The 13,456-nt window shown below is 35.6% G+C and overlaps 1 protein-coding gene across 1 annotated transcript in view; it reads right to left on the bottom strand.

Moving 5' to 3' along the window:
- Positions 1–13,456, bottom strand: part of NUDT6 (nudix hydrolase 6) — a 44,420-nt gene that overhangs the window by 11,135 nt on the left and 19,829 nt on the right. Inside the window, 1 exon segment of the mRNA XM_031941364.1 lies at positions 12,409–12,464. Coding sequence (XP_031797224.1) covers positions 12,409–12,464 — 56 coding nt within the window.

Here is a 13,456-nt window from a genome sequence, read left to right as displayed (position 1 = left end):
AGCTGCTATTCTACCTTCATACCACTCCTCCTTTAACACTGCCATAGAATAGGTCCTCATAACCTCACTCTTGGACAAGGGAAGTAACCTACTGGTGAGCCTGCTTGTTTCAAGTCTCTCCTCACTCTAATCCATCCTCTATGTAGCCACTAAAGTGATTTTCTTACAGTCTAATCTGACCATATCAGCTTTCTATTTAATAAACCCCAATGGCTTTCTGAGGCCTCCAAGAGCAAATATAAAATACTATTTATCATCCTAGTCCCTTCATAACCCACCTCTTCCTACCCTCCCTGTCTTGCACCTTATATTATCACAGCCTCTTGGCTGTTTCATCAACAAGACACTCCATCTTGGCTGCAGGTATTCTCTCTGTACTACAAACCCAGAATGCTCTCCCTCCTTTGCTCTGACTACTGACCTCCCTTGCTTCTTTAAATCCCAACTAAAATCCTACCTAATGCAAGAAATCTTTTCCAATCCTCCCTTAGTTTCAAGCCTTACCTCTGAATTTTCTATTATTCTTTTCTATTTTTCTTGTACATAGGCTGCTTCATAATTATGTATTTATATGCTATATCCCCATTACATGGTAAGCTTCTTGAGGACAGGGATTATCTTTTTGCCTCTTTTTATATCTCCAGGCTGAACATGGTCCTGACACATAGTAGGCACTCAATAAATATTTATTGATTGATTGATATTACAGGCACTGTGAAAGTATGGTTTTTTTTTTAAAGAAAAGTAAAGACAGTTCGAACTTCAGGAAGACCACTTTGACAACAAAGTGGAGGATGAACTCGAGTGAGAAATGACAGGGCAGGGAAACTACCCAACAGTTATTGCAATGGCATGAGGACTTGCCAGTGTGTTGGCAGTGTCAGAGAGGAGACAGAAAAGTTCAGGAGAGATGCTATGAAATAAAATCAACAGGTCTTGGCAACAAATTAGATTTCAGTCATTGAACTGATCTTTCTAAATCACAAGTCTGATCATCTTCATTTCCCTTCATTTTCCCCTTTCAATAACTTTCAGTGATTCTTTATTAACTCTAGGATCACATATGAAAATTCCCCCTGTTTGTCTTTTAAAGTCCTTTATAAATTGTCCCCTTCCTACTTTTTGAGACTTCTTCTGTCCTTTTCCCTTTTATGTATTCTGTTATCCAATGGCATTCACTTCATCAGTAGTCTTCAGAAAAGACAATTTATCTCTTAACTGCTTGTATTTTCATTAGCTGTCCCCTGTGCCCTGGAACTTCTTCTTTATGTCTATCTCCTGGCTTCCCTGGATTTCTTTAAGTCTTAGTTAAGAAACTTTTCTGGAGCCTTCTTAATACTAGTGTCTTCCCTATGAGATTGTCCACAATTTACTTTTTTATAACTTATTTATACCTAGTTATTTATATTTTATAAATGGACTGAGATCCCTGAGAATAATAGACTTGTTTTTTTTTTCTTTCTTTGTATCCCCAGTGGTTAACACAGTGCTTAATACATAATAGGTGCTTAATAAATTCTTGTTGATCTGAGGGACTATTTCACATCTATCTGATTAGCTAAGATGACAGAAAAGATAACAATAAATACTGGAGAGGATGTGGGAAAACTGGTACACTAATACATTGTTGTTGGAGTTCTGAAATGATACAACCATTCTGAAGAACAATTTGAAACTATTCCCAAAGAGCTATAAAACTGGGCATACCTTTTGACCTAGCAATATTATTACTGAGTCTGTATCCCAAAGAAATCATTAAAAAAGGAAAAGAACTCACATATAAAAAAATGCGAGAGCAGCTCTTTTTGTAGTGGCAAGGAATTGGAAATTGAGTTGATGTCCATCAATTGGGAAATGGCTGAATAAGTTAAGGCATGTGAATATAATGAGATATTATGTTCTCTATGAAATGATGAACAGGCTGATTTCAGAAAAGCTTGATAAACTTATGCTGAGTGAAGTACACTCACAATAACCAGGAGAACATTGTACACAGTAACAGTGTGAGCAGAATATTATACACAGTAACAGCAAGCAAGGATATCTGATGATAAATTATGATAGAGTTAGCTCTTCCTAGCAATTCAGTGATCTAACACAATTTTGATATACTTTGGATGGAAAATACATCTGCATCCAGAGAGAAAATAATGAAGATTGAATGTAGATCAAAACAAAGTATTTTCACCTTTTTGCTTCTTTCTTTGTTTTTTTTTCTCCTTTCTCATGTTTTTTTTTTTTTTTTTTCTCTTCTGGTCTAATTTTTTTTGTACAACATGACAAATATGGAAATATGTTCAAAAGGATTTTACATATATTACCTATATTAGATTGTTTCTTGTTTCCTGAGTTGGGGAGGGGAGAGAGAAGAAGGGAGGGAGAAAAAAATTGGGAACACAAAAATCTTACAAAAATGAAATGTTGAAAACTATATGAATTTGAGAAAACAAAATACTATTGAGGAAAATAAACAACAAAAAATAAATGCTTGTTCACTTGTTTCCCTTCTCTATAATTTATTGAGCAGAAACCAGCCTTTCTAATCTTTTTGGGCTGAGACTAGGGACTAATTTTCAAATGTAGACATATAATTATTTGTGCCACCAGCAGGTGTCACTATGTGGTAAGGTTTGGAAGTTTTAGGATGAAAAATGGAAAGCTTTGTAGGAAGAGAAGAATCCCTTGCTCACTTGCTCTCCTCCACTCTTCAACTTTTCTCTCCCTTACTCTTCCCCTGCTCTCCCACACACAGAGAGAAATGTGGGTAAGGCTGATTCTTTCCAGATCATATCTTTTTCTTCCTAATGTGCAATCCCAGAAGTGTAATAATCTTCCCTTGGTCAATGCCTTTATTCTGATTCTTATTACAGATAAGAAACTTCTCTGACATGCTTACCAGACCTTGCCGCTTCAATCTGACTTATCATTAACTACAGTAGTCTACAAATGGATAGTATTAAGTCATGTATTTATCTATATTTGCCATTTAGAAGTCTGTAAGAATTAGTAATAAAATCAAAAACCATCGAATGTCACCTTAACTGGTCTAGACGCAGCTAGAGACAAAACATCCTAACATTCTGGAAGAAATTTAAATCTCTGACCTATATATTTCTGTGCATACGAAGCTTGTTATTGGCATGTTCCCTTGCACTCCCCTTTGCCTGCAATTAATTAAGAGATGTGAGTCATAGTCACTTATGATCACGGTTTGTTTATTTGGGTCACTGTTTATAGGCGACAAAAACCAGGAAATAGAAACTGCTTAAGGAAATAGTTAATCATATATAAAATGCCTTTTTTCAAGAGCTATCAGGGAAAGGAAGGGAGTAAAACTTTTACTATGCTCTTGTAGATCTCAAAGAATGAACTCATTTAAGTTGCATAGTATTTCATCTGGACAACCTGGAGGTTTTTGTTGTAGAGAACTGAGATCTGACTCCTTGAGGCTCCTCAGTCTACAATATTCAACTTTGACTTTATGATAGAACATTGTAAAATGCTTTCAGGGATTTTTCTCTTTCTGTTCTCAATTGTACTGTGGCTATCACAGTTCCCTAATGCTGCCTGATGCTCCAATCTCAGCTGCCATAAAGAGCATTTCTCTTTCTCTCTCTCTCTCTCTCTTTCTCTCTCTCTCTCTCTCTCTCTCTCTCTCTCTCTCTCTCTCTCTCTTTTTCTGTCTGTCTCTGTCTCTCTGTCTCTCTCACACCCACACACCCACACCCTCTCCCCACACAGTCACAATCTAGTTAAAATACTTTTGGTGCCACAGAAGGAAGTCCATAACTAGCCTTGAACTCAAGATGTCTTCTCTCCCAGTGCTGTCTCTCTGACATTATAATTCCCAAGACTCACAGCCTGCCACTTTTGCTGCCACCAGAGAAAATTCTAAAATTGGGTTTTCTTAATATCAATATCAAAAGTACATGGACTCTGTAAAACTAAGAAAGTACTGGGTTTCTGGTTTCACTGAAAAAGGGAGTTCCAGGAGCCTAGTTTCCACAGAATTCCCTTTTCTGAAAGTCTCACCACAAACCATTTTCCAAAAGAGAAATTTTATAATGAGACAGGAAAATCAATTCCTTAAAACAATTTTTTTTAAATTTCATGCAATTTGATTGCAGGCTGATTGCAATTTTCTGTCAGTCTATCTTAAGATACTTTGCATTTGGAGACTTACACTTTTTTTGGGTAAAAGAAGAAAATGTTATAGTGGAATCAAAAAAAGATTGAATTTGATTCAAGTAAAATAATTTGAGTAATTGCATAGGCCTTCTTCCCAGTGCAGAATCAAATAGGAAGAAATGCTTTGGTTTGGAAAACAGTCATGATGTTCACTGTCATCTCTTTCAAGATGTTTATTTCACTAATCATTATTAATTAATGCTCAACTTAACCTTGGTCTTATAACCAGATTTGACTAGCACTTGGCACACAATAGGTTCTTTGTAAGTGTACTTGCCTGACTGAATTATTTTGGTGTCAAAAGATTGTAGGTTTGAACATGGGTCAGTTAGTCAATGAACTGGTCACTTATAACTTGCCTCAGTTAAACAGATGAATCTCTCCTTAAAAATATAATTTCTGAAAACAATTCAGAAGCAAAAGTGGAACAATCTTAAAAGCAATTCCCTCTAGCATCAAATAAGGTGAATGGGTTAAAGCCAAAATGTCAAACAGTATTGTCAGAATCAATTTAAAATATAATTGGGTAGCATTTGATAAAATAAATAAAATATAATGGAGCATTGACAGTGTTGATCTGTGATATCACCAAAGGCACACAGGTAGTGTCAGAGACCTTCAGGATTTGAACCGAGGTCCTGCAACTCTTTGGGAATATTCCCTGAAGTTCTTAAAGCAAATTAACTTTAGTTATGTTAGGGATTCTTGGAAAGGGTCAGGGGATAGTTTATGCTCTGCACTGTATCTCCTCTCCCTTAACTCCACCAGATAATTTTTTTCCCCTAGAAGCTAAAGCCAGATTTGGCACTGGCAGCTGAAGACTTGTACCCAAGAGGTTATGGAATTGAAAATGAGAAAATAATTGAAATTATATAGTCTCAGAGGCTGGATTTGAACTCAGACTTTCCAGACTCAGAGCTCAGATTTTCCAGACTTTGAATATAGCTTTCTATCCAATTCAATCAAGGCCTTCCAAACAGAAGACTAGAGAGTTTAATGAATTGGGAACAAGTTCAGAAAATGTGTTGAACAGAACCCTTTCGATACTTTGACCATTCAAAAAGTAATGTTTCATCAGTTTTGCAAGTTCCTTTCAAGGATTCAAGTGTACCTTAGCCCTGGGGATTTGTCATGTCTACATCTGTGTCTTAGGCTCAATGGCCTCAGTTACTTTAATATATCTTCTAAGATAAGAAGACCCTGCTAGATTTAAAGAGAGGCCACTTGGGTCCAAATCCTAGTTTTGCCACAATCTCTGTGAGACTTTGGCAGTCACTCACTTCTCTGGTCCTCAATTTCCTCATCTGCAACATGAGGGAACTGGGTTATATGACGTCTGGGCTTCTTTCCACCTCTAAATTTGAATATATACACAACCCTTTTATGAGCCTAAAAACCCAGCTCAACACTGAGCCATCTTGGTCTAGAGTGAGCCAGGACTGTTCTGGCCACTGGGGAATTTCCTTAGAATTTGAGTCACTTTTTCATGACATGATTTAGACACAGATTTATTTTATGTGAATGTCCATGTTTTGCTAAAGGTGTAATGACATAAATTCTTGGCGGGCTGATCTGCCCTTGGAGTCTGGGTAGAATGGAACCAGTTGTGGCAGTGAGGTGGTCTGTCTCTGGGCGGGCTGTCTCTGCTAAACTCCCCAATGAAATGACATTTGACAAAGTCATTTCCCAGGCAGAGTGGCTATTTTTAAACCTCAAAGGTCTATATTTTTCTTTAAAACAGAACAAAATACCCATAGCTAAGCAGACTACACCCCATCTTAACAAGGAATTTGGTATAGATATTTTATATCATGAGACAGATATGCAAATGCACGTGATAAAACAACTCAATTTGTCATTTTGTAAAAGTACTCCATGAGACTACTCTTATAAATTTCTTTTTTTATTATGAAACTGATAAATCTCAATAAATATGAACCAAAGAAAAACAGAAAAAAGACTGAATATAAAACCAAAAATTTCTATATTTGTAAAATATTTTATAAATCTTAAACCACAATGTAATTGCTAACTTAAATATGTGCACATAAATGATATTTTATGAACTTTGAATAAACTTATGAATAGTTTAATCTATGCTATGAATTTTGAGATATTGTGTGAAAATATAAATATGTGTATGTATATATATAAAATATTATGGGTTTCTAGATACCCATAATATTTCAAGTCTTAACCCTTTCCCTTTTGACCAATCCATCTTGCCCACATTCCACATAAATAGTTTCAGATGAATAACTGGAACTTAAGATCAAAACCTTGGCTCTGCTTGCTTGTGCTATAGTGAAAGCAAAAGTGATTACTCTGTAGACTTTCCCTGGAGAGGCTTGGAATAGGTTGTCCCAGAAAGGCTGAGATTGCCCCTAATATATCTTGTATTCAGGGAAATAAGTCTGGAGTTCATTCCACTGCATCTCTGAAGTCCTTGGTTAAGGCCGATTCGATTAGCATTTGGAGGGATCTGGGAATCAAATCCTGGTATCTAATGTCTAAAATGAATGTCTCTTTAGGACCTTGACAATCCATGTCAGTCCTGGCAAGGCCAGTGCATTTGGCAGCAACTTGTATTTTGTCCACCACATATTCAGACACAAAACACAAATTGTTATCTATAATAAAGTTATAATTGGATACTTTTAACCATACAATGAGGCAGTTACTATTTTGGAATACTTTGGCAAATTAAATAAATGGATGGGTCTATTAAGAAATAAGTTATATACTGGAAAGAAAAATATACACATCCTTAGTTATTAAACTGGAGTTCTTAACTTCCAACCCTCAAGTTTATACAACATGTAAATATACATAAATGTGCATGTATTTACTATTTACAAATTATTTATAAATAAATAGATACTTAAAATACCTAATGGAGGGCAGTACTGGAATCATGAAGATCTGAGTTCAAATGTGGTCTCACAGACCATCCAGGTGACTCTGGACAAGACATTTAATCATGTTTGTCTCAGTTTCCTCACTTATAAAATCAGTTGAAGAAATAAACAGGAAATCACTCTAGTATCTTTGCCAAGAAATGCCCAAATGGGGTCACAAAGACATGACTGAAAAATATTTAAAATACATATATGTGGATTTGCATGTGAGCATAACATGTACATAACACATGGACTTGTGTACACAAAATACATATGCTTATATATAGATATGTATATATTTTAATGCATAAGTCTGTAGGGTTTATTAATGTAAACTTTAATATGTATGTATAGTTTTATCTAAAAATTTAATAGTTTAATTTGTGCTGTGACTTTTTGGCACTGATTATCTAAAAGTATATATGGCTATGAATATGAATACAGCATATATGCACACATATACATATGTATCTATGTAAGTATGTATACATTCACACAAATATTTGTTTATGTCTAAGTGTATATGTATAGACATATGTATATGTCTAAGTACTTAAATACAATTGGTTTTCTTTGTATATATACAAACTATTCATGTTTTTACTTTTTATGTTTAAAAGCATTATCCTGAAAAAAGGCTCTATTATGTTCACCAGTATACGGAAGGATTCCATGTTACAAAAAGGCTTAAGAATACTTGTTAACCCTACAACCAGAACTGAAGCTATCTCAAAGGACTGAGCTACAATAATGATATAGTGAAGGGGAAAAAAACCCCAAATAAAACATATGGCAAAAAAAATGAGAAGATAGGATGAAATCTTTTTATTTCAAAGTAAAATAACTTGTTTATAATTACTTGTATTTAAAGTACATTTATACAGATAGGAGAAATTAAAGTAAATTATCATAAAATCATAAAAATATTTTAATGTTACTTGATGTGTTTGGTCCTTCTAAAAGGTCTTTAAAAAGTTAACCCCAGTCAATGGGTACAGTGGAATTTCTTACAATAAATATTAAGATTTCAAATGTTCACAACTGAATGAGTTAATATTTTCCCAATAACACACACACACACACACACACACACACACACACTCCTCCCGAATTATTTCAGACAATAAAACTCTCCAGGTATTTGATTTTCCTTTATTTCCTAAGATGATGTCAGAAGAGTCCTCAGTTCCAAACATCTTTTTTAGTTCTAAGAAATTCTAGATTCATCTGAGAGACACATTGGTTAGTATGTATTACTGTGAACTTATTCCCATCTCTGGGCCTGAATTTTCTCAGTTTGTTTAGACCTATTCAGCCATTTAATTGTGTCTGACTCTTTGTGACCCTGTGGATTATAGCATACCATGGAGTTTTCTTGGCAAAGAGTCCATCATATCCTTCTCCAGTTCATTTTCGAGATGCGTAAACTGAGGCAAACAGTTAAGTGACTTACCTAAAGTCACACAGCTAGTGTCTGAGGCAATGGGGGAGACAATAAACAAACAAATATATACAAATAAACTATATCCAGAATCCAGAATGGAAATAATTGAGAAAGGAAGCACTCAGATTAAGGTCTGGGAAAGGCTACTGTAGAAGATGAGATTTTAATTGGGACTTGTAGAGAACAAGATATACATTGGATAAACTAGGGATAGTCCTAAAGGGAAAGCACTAAGATTAGGGAGGGCTTAGTGCCTTAGATAGATCTCCAAGATTATAAGTGATAGAGTTTTCTTTTCTGGGAGTTCCCTATGTCAATCATAGCCTAGTAGTTATTCTTAATATTACAAATATGAAAACCTTGCTACAGATGAAATGTCTCCAAGGCCATACAATGCCTTCTGTATAAATGAAGACATATATTTAGATTTTTCTATATGGATGTCTTACTGTCCTCCCAAACAGCACACCAAACCAAACTCATCTTCTCCCTTTCAGCATCCTTTTTTTTGTCAGTGGAACTGTCAAGATCCCAGATAAGCAGACTTATGACCCCAGAGTTTTACTAACTATATAGGAATATCTCTTAAATCTCTCATCTATGACTTGAAAATAATCCTGCCTTTCCACCATAATAGATGATGGTAACGATGTATTTATTATGAGGAAGTCAAGAAGGCTTAGAACAACAAGTGACGATGTTGAGAAATGTCCCATGAATGAAAAAATTTACAAGCCCATTGACAGTATTTTGGTGATTCAAAAAAAAGTGTTTTTTTCCATCTGAGCACTCCTTCAACCAAAGCAGAGTTCAATAGATGGTGGCCGCGCCCAAAAAATCCATCCTCTTGTGGCCAACCTTTTAGTGCTGAGCTTTTTTGTACTAGCTTGGCTGATCCTCAATAAAGACACATCATCTGTCACTAGGCTTGTCCCTGCAGCCTTCCCAACTTTGTGAGAAGTGCTACAACTTCTGTTCTATTGGCAGTACCAAGAACCCAAAGTCACATGCACGCCATGGAGCACCCTAGAACTTCAGTAGAAATAAAACCAAAATAAACCCTAAAATCTTTCCCTGTAAATAGGCAATCCAATGAGATAAATGTTAAGTTATTCAGTAAAAGTCTATAAAGCTTTCAAAAAGTTCTTTTCTTAAAACCTGTATTTGGCCATTAATTGTATTTTTATATCATACCAGTTTTAAGAGTCTCTCCTATAGAGACAATGGATATTGTTACTGTATCTTTTATAAGGAAATCTTGGAAAGAAACAGATTATAGATCAGATGGAGTGAATTATGTCATAATTGGGAGATAAAGAAAAGACTCAGAGAATTTTGCTTAGAGTTTAAATATCTAAGTTATCTCCGAGATAACTTGTACTTCTCACATATCATCTGCTGAGAATAACTATTTCTCTGCAATTCATAGAATGCTGAATTCTTTCAGCACGTAGCTACTCTTGCCAGTGTACTGAGAAAATGTTATGCTCTTTCAGTGATAATCTAACCCTAAAATTCCTTTTTAAATTGGAGAACTGCCAAGCTCCTCAGATCATCTTGAAAGCACTGAATTTTTCCTTCTCAATCTATAGACAGTGATGGGGGTCATACAGCCCTCTTTCTGAAGAGGACTAAGTTTAACTCTCTTATATTGTAGAGAAAATAGCCTGAAGAGAATACCTGATTAACTTTGACTACTATCCTCAGAGAGTTGAGCAAGAAGTTCATGGTTCAAATGTTTGTCTAGAAGTTGGGATTCGTTTATAATTTATGTTAGAAATTAGTTGGGCTGTTATCTTTCTCATAACTCAATGTTGAAATATTTAAATATATTTTTATCCCACTGTTAATAAATTGTATATTCAAATAATACTGATGATATCAGCTTGAGATAACAAATGGTTTGAGAGAGAAGAGGGAAAACAAGGGAAAAGAGGTTTCTTTGGCTTATTTATAAACTGGAAAGAGAATAAGAACTAATTAATAGAAAAGATCCTGCATTTCTATGTGCCATGAGGAGTTATCAAAACATACTCCCTGAATTATATTAGTACTCAGGATAAGCATGAAAAAATGAGCTAGTAGCAGGAAGAATGGGATAAGAGTTGGTGGAGTTGTCACCACTCTGATGATAACAATCAAAGCCACTTTCTAATTCTCTTAAGGATATCTTTTTCATTATGTAAGGACTTGTTCAGTCCTAAAGTCAACTGTTAAAGATCATGCACAGGTCCAGTCAGACCCATGTAGGCTACATGGGGGATGCCATCCCAGAACTTGCTACATTTAGAAAAACAAACATAAGTATGCTGTTTGCTTCCTATCCAGATTCTTGGGAAGGAAAAAATGGATGTCTTGCCTGAAAATCAGTATCAGTAAATGTGACATATATGATCAGGTCATTACAACAATTGACAGCTGAATTGTAGCAACAAACAATCCATTACTTAAATTATTCATTTTCAAGCCTACACAATTATTTTTCATGCAGTTTAGTGGCATTGCTTTACTGAAAGCTTACGGGCTCATTGGAAGAGAGATGAATCATGCTGCTATTTAGAGAGCTATATAGACTTAACATTTCTAGCAATAGCCTGAAAGGGGAAATCTTTCAAGAATTCTTACTATCTTATACTGCCTTTTCTGGTGAGTGAGAGAAACAGGAGGAAAGAGAGATATTACATCTTTTGCTATGAGAAAAGTTATGACATTGCAGAGAGCTGATTGGACAAAAGAGAATCCTTTGCTATTTGAAGAGCTAGCTTGCTGAGGAAAGGTTATGTGGCCACTATAAATTAAGAAGGAAAATCTCTTCAGAGTCCTTGAAAAAAATTGAGTGGTTTGACAGTTCTCCAATTAAAGGGAACTTTAAATCCTGAAAGAGCCCAACACACTTTCTCAGCACCCTGTCAGTAGTGGCAATGTGTTAAAAGAACTTATCACTGCTTCGGCAGCCTGAGAGTAGCAGAGAAAAAGCTATTCCCAGCAGGAGACATGTGAGGATTCTAAGGGGAGCAGAAAGTAGTTTGGCCTAATCAATGAAGTTTGGGAGAGATTATTTTCTAGAGAGACCTAGGACATAAAGTTTTGCCACCCAGAGTGATAAATTGTCCTTCCTGGGAACCATTTTTCCTATTCATGTAATTTCCTGCTAGATTTCTGTAAGTATGTGCCCATTTCTTTCCCAGATCACTATGGATTCTTGGAAGAATATGACCCAGGCTTCTTATTGGATAATGGATTATTATTCTGTGATTATTCCTCTTCTTTTGTTCTAATGAGTAAATGTTATGCCTGCTTTTGTCTTATCATTTCATAAATGTTTCCTATTTAAGAGTCAATGGTATAAACATGACTGATTTTATTTATATGGGAAGTGTAGCTGTTAGGACTCAGGATCTAAAGGAGTACTGTACAGTGGTACTTTAGCTACTCTCAAGACCTTGATAGAGTTGAATAGTAGCCAAGCAGCTATCACTTTGGGAACACCACCATGACATGCCAATGTAGATGCAGGTGGGATGAAACAGGAAGTCCCAGTTTGGGGATAGAACCTGGGGAAGTTGGAGATCAGTGCCATGTGTGGACTATATATATAGACCTTATTTATTTACATGTTGTTTCCCTCATTAGAAAGTAAATTCCTTGAAGGAAAAACTTGTCTTCACCCCTCGCCTAACCTTTCCTTAGAACTTAGAACAAGGCTTTGCACATGATAAGCATTTAATTAGTTATTGATTGATTTTTCAAAATGTCTCTTTATTAGTGTCCTGTAATTTGTGGACAATGATAAATTAGGCAATATAAATATAGAAGACATTGTCTTTGTTCCTCTAGAATAATCTGAACATTCAGAATTAATAAGAAATCACTTACTTTATTTCGATCTTGTACAACTAGTACTTTTCTAGTATCTTCATCAAATACAGCACCTGTTAGGAGGAAAATATAGATTAAGAAAACTCCTTCAGTTCTCTGCCATACTAAATTCCTAATTACTCTTCATGATCTAGCTCAAAGCTTACTTTCTCCAAGCAACCTCATATGACCACTTTAATCTTTCTTCCTTCTTTCCCTTTTCTTTCCTTTTTCCTCTCTCTCTTTCTCTCCTTCCTCCCTTCTCTTTCTTCCCTTCTTTTTTTCCTTCTTTTCCTTTCTTCCACTTGTCTCTTTGTTTTTCCCCACCTCCATTCTCTAAGCTTCTCCAATATTAGGCTTACATTTCTCTGTCAGTACCTAGCATTCCTTATATCACAGTAACCTCCAAGCTAGCTTTCCCCAAAGCAGATTAAAAGTTTCCAAAGAGCAGAGAAAACATCTCATCCATCATTATATTTCTCCTAGCATATCTTTTAGAGTGCTGGAGGGGTTGTTATATTCCTTCCTGCTTGCCTCAAGGAGTAACATGGATAGCAGTAATTCAAGTTCTCTCTTGTCAATATCTATCTAGCTACCAAGGACCAAGGACCTCTTCATGCCCACCTAAATCCATGCTGAATCCTTCCTGAATCATATTTTCATTGTTATACCCTAGACCTCTCTTTCTTCATCTCTATCTCCTGCCTTCCTCAAGTGTCACCTAAACCCCTACCTTCCAGAAGAACCCTTAATGAGGGTACTTGCCTTTGGTTAATTATGTCTAATTCATCCTCTATATATATCTTGCTTGTTCACAGTTATTTGGGAAGCAAGGCGGTGCAGTAGATTAGAGTTCCAGACCTGGTCAGGAAAACTCATCTTCCTAAATTCAAATCTGACTTCAGACACATACTAGCTGTGTGACCCTGGACAAATTACTTAAACCTGGTTAACTCAGTTTCCTCATCTGAAAATGAGCTAGAGTAGGAAATGATAAACCAATCCAATATCTTTGCCAAGAAAACTGAACAAAGATGCAACAATAACAAGACATAGTTGTTTAACT

Source organism: Sarcophilus harrisii, chromosome 6 (genome assembly GCF_902635505.1).
Source record: "Sarcophilus harrisii chromosome 6, mSarHar1.11, whole genome shotgun sequence".
NCBI classification, from domain to species: domain Eukaryota; kingdom Metazoa; phylum Chordata; class Mammalia; order Dasyuromorphia; family Dasyuridae; genus Sarcophilus; species Sarcophilus harrisii.
Note: the sequence above shows the minus strand (reverse complement) of the source record. Positions and strands in the feature narration are given on the sequence as shown.